Source organism: Symphalangus syndactylus, chromosome X (assembly GCF_028878055.3).
Source record: "Symphalangus syndactylus isolate Jambi chromosome X, NHGRI_mSymSyn1-v2.1_pri, whole genome shotgun sequence".
Classification (NCBI taxonomy): Eukaryota; Metazoa; Chordata; class Mammalia; order Primates; family Hylobatidae; genus Symphalangus; species Symphalangus syndactylus.
Genome location: NC_072447.2, coordinates 65856292 through 65878074, shown reverse-complemented (window position 1 = coordinate 65878074; position 21783 = coordinate 65856292). Strand labels below are relative to the sequence as shown.

At 46.1% G+C, this 21783-nt stretch overlaps 2 protein-coding genes and 1 pseudogene across 2 annotated transcripts; 1 reads left to right on the top strand and 2 right to left on the bottom strand.

Annotated features, from left to right (window-relative positions):
• Positions 1-389: 389 nt before the first annotated feature.
• Positions 390-3317, bottom strand: LOC129475313 (ornithine aminotransferase, mitochondrial-like; annotated as a pseudogene).
• LOC129475639 (protein SSX7-like) lies at positions 3190-12593 on the top strand. The gene is made up of 8 exons (XM_055267848.1): positions 3190-3309; positions 4536-4624; positions 5063-5177; positions 5714-5809; positions 7649-7698; positions 9675-9810; positions 11344-11448; positions 12493-12593. Exons 2-8 carry the CDS (start codon positions 4556-4558, stop codon positions 12591-12593), a joined length of 672 nt encoding a protein of 223 aa, XP_055123823.1. The 5' UTR covers positions 3190-3309; positions 4536-4555.
• Positions 12594-19821: 7228 nt separating this feature from the next.
• On the bottom strand, positions 19822-20982 carry LOC129476094 (sperm protein associated with the nucleus on the X chromosome N1-like). The gene is made up of 2 exons (XM_055268685.1): positions 20844-20982; positions 19822-20195 (listed from the first exon to the last, which is right to left on the bottom strand). The coding sequence occupies exons 1-2, from the start codon at positions 20916-20918 to the stop codon at positions 19941-19943; spliced, it is 330 nt and encodes a 109-aa protein (XP_055124660.1). The 5' UTR covers positions 20919-20982; the 3' UTR covers positions 19822-19940.
• Positions 20983-21783: the final 801 nt, after the last annotated feature.

The following is a 21783-nucleotide window of genomic DNA, read 5'->3' as shown; positions in this document are numbered from 1 at the left end:
AGTCTTTTACGTAATTCCCTAGAGATAACTTTTTCAAATACAAAGCATTTATACCAGCAAGGAAATTATACAAACATATATAAAGTATATTGAAGGACGTAATTTAAACGCTGTCTGTATATATAGATATGTTTAACCTTAGAAAGTACACAACACATCAAAACACTTTCACAGAATATAGATGCCATTGCATGCTCTTACTTATGTTACAAAGCAAACAGCAGCTTCATAAACGTTGTTCTACTACGTATTAACTGAAAAAAACAGATACTCCACAAAAAGGTTTTGAAGACACATGGAGTGGAATGTGCCCGCATTAAGAGCAGAGCTTTTACAAGACCACCTGTCTCCAGCCGGCTCCCAGGGACCACTGAAAACAGCTGCTACCCTCAGAAAGACAGGAAGGTCTTGTTAACGATTTCACTGGACTCACGAATCTCATCCCCCTTGACCACCAGCAGAGGCGAAACCTGATGATGTCGGCATGGGTTGGCTTGGCCAGAAGTGGATAATCTTGAAGTCACAGACACACCTTCCAAGCATCACAGTCTTTGGTTTCTGTAATAACAATAGAAATTAATAATTCTTTTCCTCCCGGGCACAGTGGCTCACGCCTGTAATCCCAACATTTTGGGAGGCCGAGGTGGGTGCATCACCTGAAGTCAGGAGTTCAAGACCAGCCTGGCCAACATGGTGAAACCCAGTCTGTACTAAAAATATGAAAATTAGCTGGGCATAGTGGCGCGTGCCTGTAATCCCAGCTACTCAGGAGGCTGAGGCAGGAGAATCGCTAGAACCCAGGTGAGCAGGCAGAGGTTGCAGTGAGCCAAGATCACACCATTGCATCCTGGGCAACCAGAGTGAACCTCTGACTCTAAATACATACATACATGCATACACACACACAATAATTCTTTTCCTCTTACGGCAGTTACAGCATCAGAAGGTAGCTTCATGGGTTCACTTCTCAAGAGAATACCCATTTTTTTCTGTATTTTCAGCAAGGTTTTCTTCTTCTAAACCCTCAAGGGCTGCGATGGCCACTCGGCAGCCTAGTGGATTGCTACCCTATGTGGACCCATGTTCCCCTGGCTTAATGCTCAGCATAACGTCATCGTCCCACAGTATCGCAGACACAGAGTATCAGCCCCCAGAAAAGGCCTTTCCAAGGAGGACTATATCAGGTCTGACATTTTCATGATCAACAGCCAGCCATCTACCAGTTCTGGCCAATCCTATCTGTATTTCATCAGAAATGAACAGAACCAAGCTGGGAGCACGAGATGGGATGAGGGTAGTTAATATACCACAAAGCTTACTGTTTTTATGGAGATTCAGCTGGTTCGTTCTTTCTTTCTTTCTTTCTTTCTTTCTTTCTTTCTTTCTTTCTTTCTTTCTTTCTTTCTTTCTTTCTTCTTTCTTTCATGTGTGTATGTATTTATTTATTTGACAGTCTTGCTCTGTCGCCCAAGCCGGAGTGCAGTGGTGTGATCTCAGCTCAATGCAACCTCCGCTTCTCAGGTTCAAATCATTGAGTGAGCCCAGAAGGTCAAGACCAGCCTGGGAAAAATAGCAAAAGGCAGGGTGGTGCATGCCTGTAGTCCCAAGGCCGAAGCGGGAGGACTGCTTGAGCCCAGGAGGTAGGGACCAGCCAGGACAACATAGCAAAATTGTCTCTACTAGAAAAATTAAAAATATTAGAGGGGGAGGGGTGGTGTGAGCCTGTAGTCACCAGGCTGAGGCCGGAGGATTGCTTGAGCCCGGGAGGTTGAGGCGAGCCTGGCCAACATAGATAAACCCCATTTCTACTAACAACAAGAACAAGAAAAAACATTGTGTGGGCGGGGATGGCTCACCCCTGTAGTTCCGAGGCCAAGGTGGGAGGATTGCTTGAGCCCGGGAAGTCAATACTAGCCTGGTCAACGTAGCGAAAGCCTGTCTTTCCTATAAATAAATAAACAAAAAAAATAAAAATGAGCAGGGCAGAATGGCACACTCCTGTAGTCCTGAGGCCGAGGTGAAAGCATCACTTGAGCCCAGGAGATTGAGGCCAGCCTGGGCAACATAGCGAAACCCGCTTTCTACTAAAGAAAGAAAGAAACAAAGAAGCAAAAAAAAAAAAAAAAAATAGCGTGGGCAGGGTGGTGCATGCCGGTAGTCCCCAGGCCAAGGCGGGAGGATCCCTTGAGCCCAGGCCGACATAGCGAAACCTAGTTTCCACTAAAAAATAAAAAAAATAAATAAAGCATGGGCCGGGTGGTGCATGCCTGTAGTCCCGAGGCCGTGGCGGAAGGATCCCATGAGCCCAGGCGTTTGAGGTTAGCCTGGTCAACATAGCGAAACACGGTTTCTACTAAAAAAAAAAAAAAAAAAAAAAAAAAAAGCATGGGCAAGGTGGTGCATGCCTGTAGTCCCGAGGCTGAGGCGGGAGGATCACTTGAGCCCAGGACGTCGAGACCAGCCTGGCCAACACAGCGAAACCGTCTCTTTTAAAAAATCAAAAAACAAAAAATATTAGCGGGGCTGGGGTGGTTCCCGCCTGTAGTCGCGAGACCGAGGTGGGAAGATTGGCCAAGGTGGATGTAACCAATACCGCAATCACATCCCGTAAGTAAATACATTTTCGTCTCTCCAGGGCTACAGGTAAAAGATGGTAATTGCGCACACCACACTTAGATTCCCTTTCAAAAATGTAATCAGAGTTTGGAGGGCCTTGGACTGTTTTTTCAGTGGTAACAGATACAGAAGCCACTGAAGAATGAAAGCCACGACTAAGTACAGCAAAGCTCTGCAAATGTGCTAGTCTGGAAAACATTGTGTCTTTCAAGCAGAAAAATCACAGATCCGACTATATTTTTCTTCTCGCTGTTCAGACTAGAATCCAGATGTTTAACCCGAGATCCAGGGACGGTCTTCAGAGAGTTCAAAATCTCCTGACGGTGCCTGAGGACCACCCACTTTGACGCAGTGGCAACAAAGTGTTGCTGGAGGAGGAGACAATATTGCGCAATGTCACTGCGCAAGGATGATGGACCAATCAGGGCAGTTAGTGAACTCCATCTGGCCAATCCGAAGTCAGAACAGTAGGCGGGATAAGCGAAGCTGATGTGGCGTCTATCAGTCCAGCCTCCAGGGACAGAAACTTCTCAAACTGGGGGCGGAGGCACTGATTTTCCCGCCTAAAGCGTCCACCGGGATTGGCTGCTTTAAGTTCAGAGTACGCATGCTCTGACTTTCTCTCTCTTTCGATTCTTCCATACTCAGAGTACGCACGGTCTGATTTTCTCTTTCGATTCTTCCAAAATCAGAGTAAGCATGCGCTGATTTTCTTTTTCCGTTCTTCCTACCCCTCCCCTCCTCCGCGGTGCATTTGTTATCTAGTTTTAATAAGGAGTGTATGTGAGGCAGGTCGCCATCTCAAATCTTTCCTGTCAGTTTCCAACTTTTTCAGGTATGGGATTTTTCCTGGGAACTCTAGTAACTTAACAAATTTGGGCCGGGTACGGTGGCTCACGCTTGTAATTCCAGCAGTTCTGGAGGCCACAGCTGGTGGATCACTTGAACCCACGAGGCGGAGGTTGCAGTGAGCCCTGATCACACCACTGCATCCCAGCCTGGGCAACAGAGAGAGACCATGACTCAAAAAAAAAAAAAACAAAAACAAAAAAAAAACTCACTCAAGTCTTTCCTCCTGGAATCAAGTGATCCTCTCGCGTAGGCCCTGGGACTACAGGCGCACACCACTCTGCTTCTGTTAATGTGTGTGCGTCTTTTTGTTGTCATTGTTGTTTTAGTAGAGATGGTTTCGGTGTGTTGGCCAGGCTGGTCTCAAGCTCATGGGCTCAAGCGATCCTCCCTCCTTCGCCTCCCAAAGTGCTGGGATTACAGGCGTGAGCCGCTGTGCCTGGCTGATTGCTGCGCCTTGAAACTCCCCACATTCTCTCTAAGCGATGGCGGGCTCTTGTAGTCTCAGAAATTCTAGCTCTCTTCTTCTAATAATTTACAAATCACCCAGTAATAGCCTCTAAATTCATTCATAGTAGCGATGCTCATTTCTCTTCAACAAAACAACCCCCCATCCCTCTGCCTGATCAGATCCATCACCAGAGAGACCATGTTATCTCTGGGACTCACTTCCCTTCCTTTATTTATTGAGTGGGGGTGTCAGCATGGCCCCACTGAATAAAATTACACAGTCACATCTCTGCCTCCCCAACAAGGGTCTGTACATCTTTCAGAGTAAGCCTAGCCCCAGGGAAACTACTAACAACATTAGCCAACCCCCACCTAAAGACTCAAGGCTGCTTTGCCCATAGGAAACCTGTCATCCCAAATCAGTACTTCTCCCAGAGACCACTGGTCCCCTATTTTCATCTGACTTCTCCCCATGTCATTACTCAGGGACAGATAAGCCCCGAATGGAGAAATGAAGCACCTGATCCCAGGTGACTGAGGGTGGCCGGCCTTCACAGATTTCTCCCTCCACTGGACCAAAGTTCCTGCGGCTGGAAAGACTTGGTCTGTTTCTCTTGCAGGTCAGACTGCTCCCGGTGCCATGAATGGAGAGGACACCTTTGCAAGGAGACCCACGGTTGGTGCTCAAATACCAGAGAAGATACACAAGGTGAGGTAACCTGGAGGGGGCAGAGTAGTGGCCCAGGGGACCGTGTGGGGTGACCAGGTTTCCGAGGAGGGGAGGACAGAGGTACTGGAGACAAGGAGCAGGGTCTCAGGGGAGATCTGCATCCTTGGGAGCCTCCCATCCTCGCTCTGTCATCACCTAGCATCCCTGGAGACAAGTCTGTGACCTTGCACTACATTTGGTGAATCTCAGTCCATTCTGGAAAGTGGGAAGAGAGCCAGCCAGCAGCATTAAAGCCCTACTGTGTGGCAGGGGAGAAGCTAGGAAAGTTCCCTCGTGTTCTGTCAGTTAGCCATGGCAGCAACCAGGACGGAATATCATCCCCACTTCCCAGATCCAGCACACAGGAAGTGGCTCCAGCTGAATGGCAGACATGTCTAGCTGGGTCACTGACAAAATTCCTTTTTTATCTTTTCCTAGGCCTCCGATGATATTGCCAAATACTTCTCTAAGAAAGAGTGGGAAAAGATGAAAGCCACGGAGAAAATCACCTATGTGTATATGAAGAGAAAGTATGAGGTCATGACTAAACTAGGTAACAGAAAGTTCTAGGTACAGACAAGTCTGGGGACACATGAGCACCCCTTTTCCTGCTTTGGCTACTTCTTAGGCTGCAGAAAGTACCCCACATTTTCCTTTTGTGCAGGGAAAAATCGCAAGGCAGCTTCTGGGTGCTCTGCTCTTCTGTATTCTGTCAGGGCTGAGGGCAGGGACTGGCCACAGTGGAGCTTATACCTGGATCCTGCACGTTTCTCTCCCTTAGGCCTCTATTCTGATGAGTCCAAGTGTCTCTGTGGCATCCCGGCACTCCCACACCGTCCCTACCTTCCTTCTCTCGGCTTGTATCTTTCTTTCTTTCCTTTTTTTTTCTTTTTTTTTTTTGAGTCAGAATCTCAGTCTGTCACCTAGGCTAGAGTGCAGTAGTGCAATCATAGCTCACTGCAGCCTTGAACTCCTGGCCTCAAGCAATACTCCAGCCTCAGCCTCCCAAAGCGCTGGTACTACAGATATGAGCCACCGTGGCAGGTCAAAGCTTGTCTCTTAAGGAATAAACATTTTGCTTCTTTCTAGGTTTGAAGCCCACCTTCCCACCTTTCATGCGTAATACAGGGTCCACAGACCTCCAGGGGAATGCTTCTGATAATGACGGTAACCGTGGGAATGAGGGTGAGTAGATGGGAAGGGGCTGGATAGGGTCTCCTCAAGCCCAAGTGCTTTTCAGCTCAGCTACCTGGGAAAGATCCTCAGGCATTTGTTCCCTCACACACACCAGGGCTGAGTGAAAAAAAATTGCATGCAGAAAGTTAACTACAGAGGCCATTCATATAAAATTTTACAACATGCAAAACAAGAATATATATTTTCATAGATAATAAATAAATGGTAAATGTATACAAACATGAATGTGAATAAAAAGCCATCACATTAAGGTGACTGGCTGTAAGTGGAGGAGGGAGGGAGGACAGGGATTGCTGAGTGCTGCACAGACAGCTTCAGCTGTGACTTGTCGATAGCGTGTTTTGTTTGTTTTTGTTTTTGAGATGGAGTTTCACTCTTCTCGGCCGGGGTGGAGCACAATAAGGCAATCTCGGCTCACTCCGACTTTCACCTCCTGGGTTCAAGTGATTGTCCTGCCTCAGCCTCCTGAGTAGCTGGGGTTACAGGCATGCGCCCCCACACCCAGCTCATTTTTAATTTTTGGTAGACACAGGGATTCACCATGTTGGCCAGGCTGGTCTCAAACTTCCCGACCTCAGGTGATCCACCCGCCTCAGCCTCCCAAAGTGCTGGGATGGCAAGTGTGAGCTACCACGCCCGGCCTGTTTGTAGTTTTTCTAATATTCTGAAAAAATAAATCAAACCTAAGAGAGCTGTGGGGTAATGTTGAGATCCGACTGGACTCAATATTATTCCCCATACTTTTCTGTGTTTTGAAATATTTCTTTTTTAAACGACATGTTGTTCTTCCTAAGCACTGTTAATGAATCAACGGACTGTTAAAAAAATGTTACAAGAGAAAAAAAAAGAAAGAAAATGTTACAACTGTAGAGTCGCCAAAAACTTCCAGAGTTTGTTTCATTAACAGCATGTAGGTATTGGATAGGTATCTTAGTAGTGAGGGTGATGAACACATTATGTAATAAGCATCGATGTTTCCCTGTATTTTATCAAAAGCAAATAGTCTTCTTATTCCCAAAGAACCCTGATTGTCTGTGATGAGCTCGGGAGTGAGTTTGAAAGAGTGATCCCTCATCCAACACACAGAGAGCTTTCCCACTTGTCAGAGAGCAGAGATAACACAGGGTGAAAAAAAGACAGGTTCTTCGGTAGAGATCTTTGTACATTTCAGGAATATAAAGGGGACATAGGTGTTTACTTGCTCTTCTGCTCTGACAACACAATTACAAGACAAGGTCAGACTGTCCAAACTGTCTCCAATAGACCTATTACTCCCCAGCTAAACAGGCCAGATTCTACAGTCTCCCACAATCACTATAAGAGGTCTGAAAATCCAGTGCTTGAGTGTCTGCCAAGATTTTGACATTAAAGGAGTGTCTTTATACCGAAAATATTTCAGAGCCACTGGAATAAATCATCCATGGTTCATCACACATTTAACAGCTTAATTCACATACCATGAGATTCACCCATTTGAAGTGTACAATGATTCTCAGTTGTTGCACATCTTGAGTGGATACAGTTAGATTCCTAACCAATCAATTTAATTATTTGGAAAAAAGTAAAAGATATGTAAAGGAATAAGATGAGACTGTGATGGAGTTTAGCCCCAATTTGATAAACTATGAGATGGAAAATTCTGAATTGATGCCACAGATAAATGAATCAACCATTACTAAACATAATTCAGAGGCATATCACAAATAACTCCTCAACAATAAGTGGACTCATAACCCTCTGCTGCAGAATACCTTCATGCAATAGAAGTCTCTCTAGAGTCTGGAAACCTTTACCAACAAAGAAAAATTCTGATGTATTCTCTTTCAGTTGAACGTCTTCAGATGACTTTCGGCAGGCTCCAGAGAATCTTCCCGAAGGTGAGTATCTCCCAAATCTAAAGGACCAGAGAACCTTTGTCCCTCCACAGATGCGAACACTGGTAAGAGTGGGAGGATATCAAAAATGCCCTCACTGCCTCCTTCTCCCCATGTCTATCACAACACCTGATGTAGCACCAACAGCTTGATAATACTAACAGTTGTGATCCTTAATACCTCTTTTGTTTTCATAGTGATGCCAGATACTATTTTAAGCAGTTCACAGAGATTAATGTATTTGATCCTTAAGAAGACCTCTATGACGTTGTTTCTATTATTATCTCCAAATAATAACGAGTCACACATTTCGGTTGTCATCCATATAAAAGCCATGTGACTTGGCACAAATCTTCTAAGTTCTCTGAGCTCCAGACCCCTGGTCCATGAAATGGAAGTAAAGAATCATAGTTCATGTTTTAGATCATAGTTATCAGCAACATAATAATAAAATGAGGCTATCGGGGTACAGAGATGTTAAAGGATTTTCCTGGGGCGCAGTGGCAGTGGTAATCTAATCCAGAGCTCCAAGCCGTTTAAAGCTCATTTACGTTTGCATTTTTTTTATGAAGTTCAGATGTTGTTCACTAGGGCTTTACCCCATAGGGCCTGCTGGTGCTTCCATTGAGACACCCACTCTCGCAGTAGGAAAGACCAGCTGGCCTCTGCTCTGTTACTGGGACCACTTCCATGGCTTAGGAATTTCTTTGACTGTCGGCCCCTCCCCACTGTGAGCTCCTTGAGGACCTTGTCTGCACCTGAGGCATCCCGGAAGCCCCCATTCCAGCCCAGGGGATCCCTCGGAGGCCCCTGAATGAGTGACCCCACGAGTGCAGATTCAACTCTGGTTTAGAGGGTAAAGGGATCTGGGAGTTGAGTAGCCAGTGTGGAGACCGAATTCAAGGAAGGATCATGAAAGGTATTAGTTGTTATTATTACTACATTTAAACAGTGTTTACAAGCTCAGAGAGGACTTTCCCCGTAGACTATTTTACATGCATTGTTCACTATTTCATAAGCGAGGAAGCTGAATAAAAAGTAGATTAAGAGCCGGGCGCGGTGGCTCGCGACTGTAATCCCAGCACTTTGAGGGGGCTGAGTTGGATGGATCACTCGGTCAAGAGATCAAGACCATCCTGCCCAACATGGTGATACCTCGTCTCTATTGAAAATAAAAAACTAACAGGGCGTGGTAGCGCCTGCCTGCAGTCCCAGATACTCTGGAGGCTGTTGCATGAGAGTCACTTAAACGCAGGAGTCTGATGTTGCAGTGAGCCGAGATCTTGCCACTGCACTGCAGCCTGGTGACAGAGCAAGACTCTGTCTCAAAAAAAAAAAAAAAAAAAAGTAGCTTAAGATTGTTGGTCAGTGACACATCCCAATGCACCCAGAACTGGTATGGCTACCACCTCACTGAATTCCACATTCAATGTTGGTGCCTCGGTAGGGTGGTATGCCAGGTCTGGTACTGCTTTCTTTGCTGCCTGGATTAATTTCAGCAAACCGTTTCTTTCCCTCTCCCTTCCCTGTATTCATCTCCCCACACCATCTTTCCCAGCAGTGTTTTGTCCCCTCTCTATGTCTTTACATTTACGCTCCCAGCAGCTAAGAGCTTGTATGAGCTCCCTCGTATTTTATAGAAGCTCTCCCTTTTGCAGACCTTATGAATTCTTAGAATGCTATCCTCCTTCCAATCTTTTGTATACCAAACTCTCAGTTACATGGAGATTTTTGCTGTTTGCAAGAATGTCAGTCTTAAAAGAGTGTGAAGATAATCATTCTAGCCCTGGAAACCATATTCACATAGGCCATTCCTTTCCTGTCTAATCTCCCAGGTTTCTCCTATTTAGGCCTGTGTAACTCTCCCAGCATTGTTGAGAACATTGATTAAGGTAATGCATGTGAAGACCCTTTGTAAGCTCTAAAGCACTATAGAAATGTCACTCATACTGTTTATCTGTGACCTTCACATTATAAAGATCACCCCCGAGAAGCCAGCAGAGGAAGGAAGTGGTTGGAAGGGAGTGTCAGAAGCATCTGCCCCACAGAACCATGGGAAACAGCTGTGCCCCCCGGGAAATCCAAGTACCTCTGAGAAGATTCACGAGACATCTGGTAAGAGGAAAGAATGCGGGAACAACCCCTCTGGCTTCCCTGGCTATGTTGAGGTGTGTGGACTGGGTGGGTGGCATGGATCCCAGACAAGCCCGGGTCCAGGCTGGGCTCAGGAGCTCGCCCAGCTCCAGATGAGATGTTAGACGTGACCTCCAGAGACACAGACTGGAGTTCTCATCCACACAAAAACCACGTGACTTGGGGCAAGTCTTCCAAATTTTCTCAGCTCCAGATTCCCGGTCCATAAGATGGAAATAAAGAGTTCATAGATTGTTTGGAGGCATTAAATTTAATCTAGAAGGCCTGATGACATGAACGGTGCTCAGGCGATTCTATCTGTGATAACCTGGGATCATATCTTACTCAGCTCAATGCCTGATACCCAGTAGAGGGATCATATCTTACTCAGCTCAATGCCTGATACCCAGTACAGGTGTACTTCAGAGATATTGCAGGTTCAGTTCCAGACCACTGCAATAATGTGAGTCACACGCATTGTTTTTTTGGTTTTGCAGTGCATGCAAACATTATGTTTACACTATACTACAGTCTACTAAGTGTGCAAAGCGTTATGTCTAAAAATGTACATACCTTAATTTTAAAATCATTCATTGTTAAAATGCTAACAATCTTCTGAGCCTTCAGTGACTCACTCTTTTTGCTGGTGGAGACTCTTACCTTGGTGTTGATGGCTGCTGGCTGCTCAAGGTGGTGGCTGCTGAAGGGTGGAGTGGCTGCGGCAGTTTCTTAAAAGAACACAACAATGAAATTTGCCACATGGATTAGCTCTCCCTTTCATGAAGGGTTTCTCTGTAGTATGTGATGCTATTGGACGGCATTTTACCCACAGGAGAACTTCCTTCAAAGTTGGAGTCAATCTCCTCTAGCTATGAAAGTCCTAGATGGCATCTGCTTCCAATAGAAGGCTAGTTTATCTACCTTGAAAATCTGTTGTTTGGTGTAGCCACCTTCGACAGCGATCTTAGCTAGATCTTCTGGATAACGTGCTGCAGCTTCTCCATCAGGGTTTGCTGCTTCACCTTGCGCTTTTAAGTTATGGAGACATCTTCTTTCCTTGAACCTCATGAACCACCCTCTGCTAGCTTCACACGTTTCTCCTGCAGCTTCTTCACCTCTCTCAGCTTTCATGGACTGGAAGAGAGTTCTGGTCTTGCTCTGAATTAGACTTTGGCTTAAGGGAATGTTGCGGCTGGTTTCGTCAAATATCCTGACCACTCAAACTTCCTCTATTTGAGCAGTAAGGCAGTTTTGCTTTCTTCTTCGTGTGTTCACTGGAGTATTAGTATTATAATTTCCTTCAAGAACTTCTCCTTTGCATTCACAGCTTGGCTGTTTGGTGGAAGAGGCCGAGCTTTCAGCCCGTCTTGGCTTTCAGCATGCTTCCTCACTAAGCTTAGCCATTTCTAGCTTCTGATTTAAAGTGAGAGACATGCGATCCTTCCTTTCATTTGAACAGTTAGCGGCCATTATAGGGTTGTTAATCGTCCTAATTTCAGTATAGGTGTGTCTCAAGAAATAGGGAGGCCCAAGAAAAGGAGGAGAGATGGGGAACAGCTCATCGGTGGAGCAGTCAGAAGACACAAAACATTAAGCGATTAAGTTTGTCATCTTCTATGGGTGCAGTTCCTGGTACCCACCCCCCAAACAATTACACAGAATGGGTGATTATAGTCAATAATAACTTAATTGTACATTTTTAAAAAACTAGGAGAGTGTAACTGGATTGTTTGTAACGCAAGGATAGATGGTCGAGGGGATGGATACCCTATTTTCCATGATGTGATTATTACGCCTGGCATGCGTGTATCAAAACATCTCACGTACCCCATAAGTATATACACCTACTGTGTGCGCACAAAAATAAAAAACACGGACGGGCGCTGTGGCTCACGCCTGTAATCCCAGCACTTTGGGAGGCTGAGGCAGGCCGATCACGAAGTCGGGAGATCGAGACCATCCTGGCTAACACGGTGAAACCCCATCTCTACTAAAAATACAAAAGATTAGCCAGGCATAGTGACATGCTCCTGTAGTCCCAGCTACTCTGGAGGCTGAGGCAGGAGAATCGCTTGAACCAGAGAGGCAGAGGTTGCAGTGAGCTGAGATTGCTCCACTGCACTAACATAACATAACATAACATAACATAACATAACATAACATATTAAAAAATTAAAATTATTTTAAAAGACTAAAAAACGAAAACTATTGCAGTAATAATATCAAAGCTCACTGATCACAGATCACCATAACAGATATAATAATAATGGAAAAGTGTAAAATTGATGAGAATTTCCAAAAAAAAATTGCAGTATCTGTGAAGCACTATGAAAATGTGGTGCAATAAAAAAAAGTACGCCTCGGTGCCGTTAATAAACACGTGCTGAATGAAAGGAGGTAAGGGCGGATGTTCCCATAAGTGAAGATGTTGGGAATCTAAACCTCACAATGAAAGGAGCCAGAAGCTAAAACTTTAATTGGCATTTGGCCTGTATTGGTGTGGGTCTAAGGTCTCAGCCTCTCTAAGCCAGAGAATGTGAAACACTGGATAAAGAAGGCCCATGGGCACTTGGGAGGGGGGAGGCATCTCCTGTTTTTGAGAAAACAGAGCCTAACACTCTCCAACCTACCCAACCCTCATTTTCCAACTCTTCCCCATCATAGGACCCAAAAGGGGGGAACATGCCTGGACCCACAGACTGCGTGAGAGAAAGCAGGTGGTGATTTATGAAGAGATCAGCGACCCTGAAGAAGATGACGAGTAACTCTGTAAGTGAACCTTCGGCTCACCCCCCACATCCCTGCAGATGTGCTATTCTGTTATGGTGCTGGTATCCCATCTTGTCACTTATTCCCCAAATCATTCCCTTCTCATAATTTGCTAGGGTACAGCATTGAGGCTGAATGATGAGATTTCCCATGTTTTTTTGTTTTGTTTTTTTGACGGACCCTCCCTTTGTGGCCCAGGCTGCAGTGCGGGGGCACGATCTCCGCTCACTGCAAGCTCCGCCTCACGGGTTCACGCCATTCTCCTGTCTCAGCCTCTCCAGTAGCTGGGACTACAAGCGCCCGCCACCACGCCCGGGTAATTTTTTTTGTATTTTTGGTAGAGACGGGGTTTCACCGTGTTAGCCAGGATGGTCTCGGTCTCCTGACCTTGTGATCCGCCTGCCTCGGCCACCCAAAGTGCTGAGATTACAGGCGTGAGCCACCGCGCCTGGCCTTCGCAAGCTCTTTTTACTCCCTACCTTGTATATCCAGGGATCCTCCCTACCCAGGATGCTGTGGGTTCCCAAACTCCAGGTCAGCCCTGTATGTGGGCCACGCCTTCCTCTAACCTGGGAACGGATAAACTAGGTGAAGAAGTCACTGTGGCATGAGCAGATGGTTCACTTCGAGGAACCGTGGAAGGCGTGTGCAGGTCCTGAGATAGGGCAGAATCAGAGTGTGCAGGGTCTGCAGGTCAGGAGGAGTTGAGATTGAGTTATCAGGCAGTGGGAACTCACTGCCACTTACTTTCCTTCTCTCTTCTTGCCTCAGCCTCAGGGATATGACACATGCCCTTGATGAGAAGCAGAACGTGGTGACCTTTTACGAACATGGGCATGGCTGCGGACCCCTCGTCATCAGGTGTATAGCAAGTGAAAGCAAGTGTTCACAACAGTGAAAAGTTGAGCGTCATTTTTCTTAGTGTGCCAAGAGTTCGGTGTTAGTGTTTGCGTTGTATTTTCTTACAGTGTGCCATTCTGTTAGATATTAGCGTTTTCATTGATGAGCAAGACATGCTTAATGTGTATTTCGGTTTGTGTATCCATGCACCTACCTCAGAAAACAAGTATAGTCAGGTATTCTCTCCATGGAACAGCACTACCCTCCTCTCTCCCCAGCTGTGACTATTGAGGGGAGATCTGAGTGATAATTTCCGATTTTCTCCTCTGCATTTACACACCATACACACAAACACACACACACACACACACAACACACACACCAAGTACCAGTATAAGCATCTCCCATATGCTTTTCCCCATTGCCATGCGTCCTGGTCAAGCCCCCCTCAATCTGTTCCCTGTGCAGCATGTACTCCCCTCCTCTGATTCCCCGTATCAGTCACTGACAGTTAATAAACATTCGCAAACGTTCCCCACTTGTTTGCTCCTCTCATTAATGTGCACACAGGTCTCTGCACGTGTGTGAATATTTCTTTAGGAAAGATTCTTAGAAGTGGAATTGCTGTGTCAAAGTAGTCATTTATTCAACAAAACACTAATGAGTGTGTTCTCGTGCTGGGCGTTGTTCTAGGTGCTGGAGAGACATCAGGGAACAAGGCAGGCAGGTGTTCCTGACCACCATTCTAGAGGAGGATGTTTCCAGTTGTTGGGTTTCTTTGTTTGTTTGTTTGTTTTTTCTAGAGAAGGGGTCTTGTGCTGCCCAGGCTAGAGTGCAGTGGCATGATCATAGCTCAATGCAGCCTTGAACTCGTGGGCTCAAGTGATCCTCCCACCTCAGCCTCCAGAGAAGCTGTGACTACAGGCATGCACCATCATGACCCACTAATTTTTTTAAGGTTTTGTCAAGAAAGTCTCTCTATGTTACCCAGGCTGCTCTTAAACTCCTGGGCCAAAGTGATCCTCCCACCTTGGTCTCCTAAAGTGCTGGGATTACAGGCATGAGCCAAAGCACCTGGCCTCCAGTTTTTATTTTGATAGACACTATACACTTCAGTCCTGGAGCAGGATTCTGCAGCAGGTGGTTGGTCATCTTGGCCTTTGCTCTCTGAATGATTTTCGGGTTCTAGGGCTGGGACGGTCCATTTGGGTGGATGTGGGAGGAGACACAGATGAAATCGTCATCTGGGGAACGTGGAGGAATCAGGCAGATGCCTGCACCGTAGACCCTGTGATGGACAGGGAATAGAAGAGTCCACTTAGCCTCCATGCAGGGGAGCAATTGGTGGGAAAGTCTCCTGGACAGAAGCATGAGACTGCCCATCAAGGGTCTCACCAACCAGGGGCCTGGGGGCTGGGGTGGGGACGATGATTCGGGAATGGGACAGTTCTTTTCACAGGAACCACTGCACGATGCAGAAGTGAAAGAGGTGTGGCCAAGGGAAGGACAGAGGGGAGTCTATTTTAGAACAAACCATTGTGTGTGAATGGAGACATCAAAGCTCCATTCACACACAATGGACTTGAAACACCAGCCCCAGGTAGAGGCAGGATTGGAGCTGTTTTGCCCGTTTGTGGCCCATCACCTTGGCCGCCTGCTTCTCCACAGCTTTAGAAGGAGGACACTGTCGTCATTATGCCTGTATGATAGATGAGAGACGGAGTCCCAGAGAGATGGTAGGCGTCTTGTCACAGGTCCTACAGCTGGCAGGTGCAGGAGGAGCTGAGTTTGGAGCTCACTGACTTCAGAAACATTAAGGAGGAAAGGTGTGTGTGGTGGAGGGAGGGAGAATTGAACAAGTCCCGGGCTCTGTTTCCAATCACAATGTAAAGGCTGTGGGTTCATTTACCTAAGACAAGGAGCCCTAGGAGAGAGAGAGTGCAGGGAGGGACAGGCAGTCGTGGTCACAGCAGGGACAGTGGGAGACAGAGATATGCAGGGTGGGCAGAATAGGGGCAGGCAAAGAAGCAGGGGAGACCCAAGGCCAAGTGTGGGCTGTCACAGCCACCAGAGGGAGAGGGTGCCAGGAAGGAGGTTGTGGGGCTCCAGGAGCAGTAGAGGTTCCCCAGATCTGTGAGCATGCCCTGCCTGGCACTGCAGGAAGAGGTGGCTGCCACCCAGGTCAGTGTGGACGTACCTCTACCTGTGTCTCAGAGGAAACAAATTCTATTTTATCTTAATATAGTTCTGTATTACACAAATGTAACATTTGGCTACTAGATATCGGGTGCCTTATCCTCCACGCAAATAGAGGAGAGCATGCCCCAAAAGAGATAATGAAGGATTTTATTTTTCTTTCTCCCTGGGACGATGGGATCCATAAGTTGGTTCCCCGAGCCCACAAGACAGATACAAGGAAGGGTGGCTGGAAGATTGTGAGTTATGACAGGCAACATTTTTCCTTAGGTTCCATGGGTATATAAAGCTCTGGACTATCTGTCTATCATGGATAGATAAAGAGTGAACACGGTTCCCTCTCCAGAAATGTTTCTCTCATTGTGAAGGGCTGGAGTTACACCAAGTTCTGATACGTTACTTTTGTGTGTGTGTGTGTTTTGTTTTTCTGTGTGTCTTTTTATTTGTTTTTTTTTTGACACGATCGCACTCTGTCACCCAGGCTGGAGTGCAGTGATGCAAGTACAGCTCACTGCAGCCTCGATCTCCCAGGCTCAAGGGATTCTCCCACTTCAGCTTCTGATCTAGTTGGGACTACAGGCACACGCCACCACACCCAGCTCGTTTTTGTATTTTTTTGTAGAGATGGCATCCACTATGTTGCCCAGACTGGGGTGGATCCCCTGGCCTCAGGCAATCCTCCTGCCTCAGCCTCCCGAAGTGCTGGGATGACAAGTGTGAGCCACCCCGCCAGGCCTTCACTTTCTTTAATGAACAATTATCAGAGTTTCATCTTAGAGGCAAAAGTGGCTACTGCCAGCCAATCTGCGTGTGGTGTTGGAGGGGAATCTGGCTGATTCAGACATTTCTAATGAACTTTTAAATTAATCTACCTGATGATTATCCTGAGGCCCTTTCCAGCTCCGTGTTTTTTTGATTCAGGGTTTGGAGTTTTTCAGAGGCTTTGTTACAAAGATCGTCTCCTGGATGGGTGCGGTGTCCCATGCTGTAATGTCAGCACTTTGGAAGGCCGAGGCAGGCAGATCACTTGACGTCAGGAGTTGGAGACTAGCCTGGCCAACAGGGTGAAACCCCCGTCTCTACTAAAAATACAGAACTCAGCTGGCCATGGTGGCAGGCCTCTGTGAATTCCAGTTACAGTGGGGAGTGAAGCAGGAGAATCCCTTGAACCTGGGAGATAGAGTGTACAGTGAGCCGAGATCACGCCACTGCACTCCAGCCTGGGCGACAGAGTAAGTCTGTCTCAAAAAACAAACAGCATCTCTTGCCTACAGTGATTTGAGCTGTGGTCTTGTCTCCTTGGGTTTCTCTATCAGTCTGATCCCATCTACTCTATCTCCCAGGAATGCCTCAATATTTCTGGTGGACCACTGACACATTTTCTTATTTTCCTCTACTCTTAAGAATTGACCCTCGAAAACATTTTCTTCCCAGTTCAATGGAATGTTGAGTGGGGCACGGGATCTGTCTGCCATCTTGCTCCAATCATCTGGTTTTAGATATTTTATGTATATTTGTCACTATATAAGTGTATTTTTTCTCAATTTGGTTTTCTAAATGGTTAATATTGGTATGTAGAAAACCTATCTATATATATATAATATTTTGTTACCTGTCTGGGAGCAGCTTCCCCTGCATTTTGGCACAAGACTCAATATGTTTTATTCTCCAAAAGGAAAGTAACAGGCTGGGCGCGGTGGCTCATGCCAGTAATCCCAGCACTTTGGGAGACTGAGGCGGGTGGATCACCTGAGGTCAGGGGTTCGAGACCAGCCTGGCCAAGATGGTGAATCCCCTTCTCTACTAAAAATACAATAAATAAAAAAAATTAGCCGGTCATTGGTGGTGCTCACCTGTAGTCCCAGCTACTAGGGTAGCTGAGGTGGGAGGATCATTTGAACTCAGGAGGCAGAGATTGCGGTGAGTCGAGATCGCGCCACTGCACTCCAGCCCGGGCGACAGAGATTCTATCTCTAAATAAAAAAGATAAAGAAAAAAAGAAAATTCACTTCACAGGAAATACGTAGTTATAAGAGGATACTTTATGGATGATTTCATAGGGGAGAATGATGGAAAGAAAGGATATATATATATATATATACATATATATATGTGTATATATATATATAAAACAGAGCTGAGCAATTCACTGGGACAGTCACCAGAACTGCCTTTTTCTCCAAAAATAGTACCCCAAGCTACACTACTACTGGTTCTTCTAGTCCTTCCCTCTATTCCACATCCTCAAATTGTCAATTTTCTTATTGGGATAATTTTCCTCTGCCCAGATCTGGGTCCTCCATAACACTTAACACTGTCTTCGAGTGTTTGAATGCCCATTGCTTTAGCTCAGGTTCCCAAGGAAACAGGCTTTGAGCCATACAGGACACCTCTAGACAGACTATACTGAGAATGCCTAGAATGGTGCATGGGGAGAGGAGAGGAGAGGGAATTACGTACCTGACTCTCACTCCTGGTTCCTTTTCTTATTGGTCAAAATCTACCCCACAGGTGCGAACTCCCCTACACTTCTAGATTGCACCATCTGCCCCTTTGACAGCTGTCTAGGAAGCCAGATCCCACACTTGGAAGTGTAGTGTTTCATACAATCCAAAAGTGTTAGCAGAGGCCAGGCGTGGTGGCTCACGCCTGTAATCCCAGCACTGTGGGAGGCCAAGGCAGGCGGATCACGAGGTCAGGAGTTCGAGACCATCCTGGCCAGCATGGGGAAACCCCATCTCTACTAAAAATACAGAAATTAGTTGGGCATCATGGTACACGCCTGTAATCCCAGCCACTCGGGAGGCTGAGGAAGGAGAATCGCTGGACCCTGGGCGGCAGAGGTTGCGATGAGCTGAGATTGCACCATTGCACTCCAGCCTGGGCAACAGAGGGTGATTCCACCTCAGAAACAAACAAACAAAAAAAGCAAAACAAAAAATAAAAAGTGGTAGCAGAAATCAGAAAGTCCAGATACGTAGGTAATTGGCCTTGTTGTACAGCAGCAGCCAAGGGTGAACGCTAAATGCTCCCAGGCAAGTCCTAAGTTCATCGAGTAACTGGAGTACCCATCTGTGTTAGTTAATTGCCTTTATCTGAAGGAAAAATAAAACTCATATCTCTATGACAAGCAGGTGCTTACAGCTTGGAGCAAAGCACCTAGGTTAAACTCCCCTGGTGACAGGGAGACAGGGAGACAGGGACATCATCTTCCTCGACGTTCGCCTTTCAAAGAGATGGCTCCATGGCCCTGAAGAAAGACATTCCTGGTGGCGGTGCTTGGTGGCTCACGCCTGTAATCCCAACACTTTCGGAGGCTGAGGCTGGAGGATCACTTGAGGCCTGGAGTTCAAGTTCAAGCCATTCCTGGGTTCCAGGGTGGACAGAGGCTTACATATCAAAGGAAGAGTTTATAAATACAAATTTTCTCATGGAAATGCTCTAAGGAAAGTGAAATGGGGAAGGTCTCTTCTTGCTCTTTTGGCAACAGGAAAATCTCCATTTTATGTTTAGTTACGCTTACAATTTCCCCCTTTTGTTATTCTTTTATAGTAACAGTACAATTATCTAATTATCTCCACTGCTTTGAAATGGGGCTCATTGGCACTGGAGAAGCTGGTTCATTCGCACAGTCAGCTTTCACGTTCCCTCTTTCGATCAAGATCTTTCTTTGAAAACCTCACAAACCTGAGGTGATCCACCCGCCTCAGCCTCCCAAAATGCTGGGATTACAGGCGCAAGCCACTGTGCCGGGCCCTATAACCAATGTTTGAAATTATATCCCTCTAGAGAGAGTGAGCAGAGGTGTCTGTGTATGTCTGTATTGTGCTTTGTGTTTTACAGAACATTTACTCTTTATAAAGCACATATTTCTAACCTACGAAAATATCAAATGGAAAGGGGATGGGAATACCTTTGATGTGTACATTCAGCAGAACTATGTGCTGCTGGATACAGTTGCGTGAACATATACACATGTCCACTTCCCGTGAGATAAAATTTTAAGAAGAAAATTTTCTTTAGGAATCAGTCCTCCCCCAGGCCTTATTTACAATGTCTGGCTTACTGTCAACCTGTGGGTCTGTCCACCAACCCTATAGGACCTCATATCCCTCCCTTCTCAAATGCCTACCTCTTCCCTTCCCTTCCCCCCCACCATCAGAAAACAGGCAGAGATATACACAGCCATCAGCTTCTCAAACTTGATTTTATTGTAATCATCGCCATTGGTGGTGAGGATTTGTCCAATTTGGTTTCTGCATTTTTCACCAGTTCTCCCCAGCCTGTGAAAAAGATCCTTCAGATGCTTACGGGTCTTCTTCGTCCACTGGTGGGTCTTCTTCCTCCTTGGCAGATGTTTCAGCCGATATTTCTAGGACTTCGTCCTCTTCCTCTTGGACTGGATTGATGGAGTGCTCTGGGGAGTGATCCTTCTCCAGTTGATTTGAATATATTTTCTTAACCTTCCTGTAGCGAACCACTAATAGTGTTGAGTATTCAGATGTTTTCATCTTTTTCAAAGTCGGTTCGGGGGCCGAGTCCCTGTTTGGTGTCTCCTGCATCTGTTAAGAAAACAGAGAGAGACCAGAAAGACATTATTCTGGGTGAATAGGATAGAGACTGGATAGCAAGGGGGGCTTCACGAGAAGGAGGAATGCAGGTTGAGGAAGGGGTTTGATCCAGAGAAGAACAAGGTTGAATCACAGAGTAGGGATCTATGGGGAAGAAGAAGAGGAGCATGGGTAGGGTCATCTCTTAGTCCAAACTGCACCATTTTGTAAGTTCTTTGCTATTTTGCAGACCTTGGTCAAAGTGAAACATCCCATGGGAGTTCAGGCCGTGAGAAACATCCTGCCTAACCACCTGTCCACAAGGCAGACAAAGGCCCAACTAAAGAAACATCCCTATCATATCTTGCTTGGCAAAGTTCTAAGGAGCACCACAATGATATTCCACCAGAAAAAGGGCCAAACCACCTGATCATAAGAACATCTCTTCAATATCCTGCAGGGCAGCAAGCCATACTGCCCAGGGCCCTCCCACCCATACCTATAAGCACCCCAGCCTGTCAGCGGCAGTGGGCTCTGGCATTAAGCGGGTCCCCCACTTCCACAATTGTCTGCGATATTCCTGTATTGCTGTTTGAGCCCCCCCTGCTCTGTGTGTCTTTCTTTCACCCTCACCTTCGCTTCAAAACCTAACAATCATACCTCATCATTTTCATCGTTGCATTCACAGGGGCTCTTCCTCTTTTCCCCATTGGTGCTGGGAGGTTTACTATCCATAATGAGGCTTTTGTAGCTTTTGAATCTTCCCAGTGGCCCAGAGCTCTTGCCCTCCCTATGTATACCCTCCTGGTGACAAGCAAAGCCACACCCTTGAACTTTGTTTGATCATACAGGCAGTGTCCCAGCCAGTGGCAGCCCTAGGGTGGCTTAGACATCACAAAGCACCACTGCTGACAACTCCCTGGGCTTGCGGGCGAGGGGTGACAGGGGTGTAGAGCAAACCAAATGCTGTTGTTGTTTCAGCATCCCCTGAAGATGCATCCCAAACCGATCTGCCGCTGCTCCTCATTTCTCCATGTTTAATGTTCATGGTTCACGTGGAAGTCAGAGGATGATTCCTTCAAGCCCTTCCCCACAGCCATTCCTATTAAGTGATTCATTCTTTTGTCCTCCAGCCCTCACCATGACTTAATATTTTCGATGTCTCACCTCAAATCCCCCAAGCTAGTGTGGCTACATTTATTTATTGGTGGGGATGTGAATTATCCCATTTCCCTCTTACAGTTCCTTCATATGCACCTTGAAGACCATTTACCTTTGGGCTACTGCCAGGCAAATTTCAACCCATGTTCTTTTACCCAATGTCCATGTAGTTCTTTTAAGTTTCCTATTTCCAATCTGAAATAATGGCCTTCAGTCTGTCAAAACTTTAGTGAATAAACATTCTTTACCGTGTATCTTAGTCTTGTTTCAAATCAGGGTTGTATTTGATTTTGTTTATGGGAGTTAACAGTTAAAAGTTAAACAGTCAAAAGTGAACAGTTAACTCCCATATGGGAGTTAGCAGTTAACAGTTAACAGTTAAAAGCTGTTAATCTCTTAAAAAAGGTTTCTTTGACTTTGAAAGGCAAAACAAAGGGTT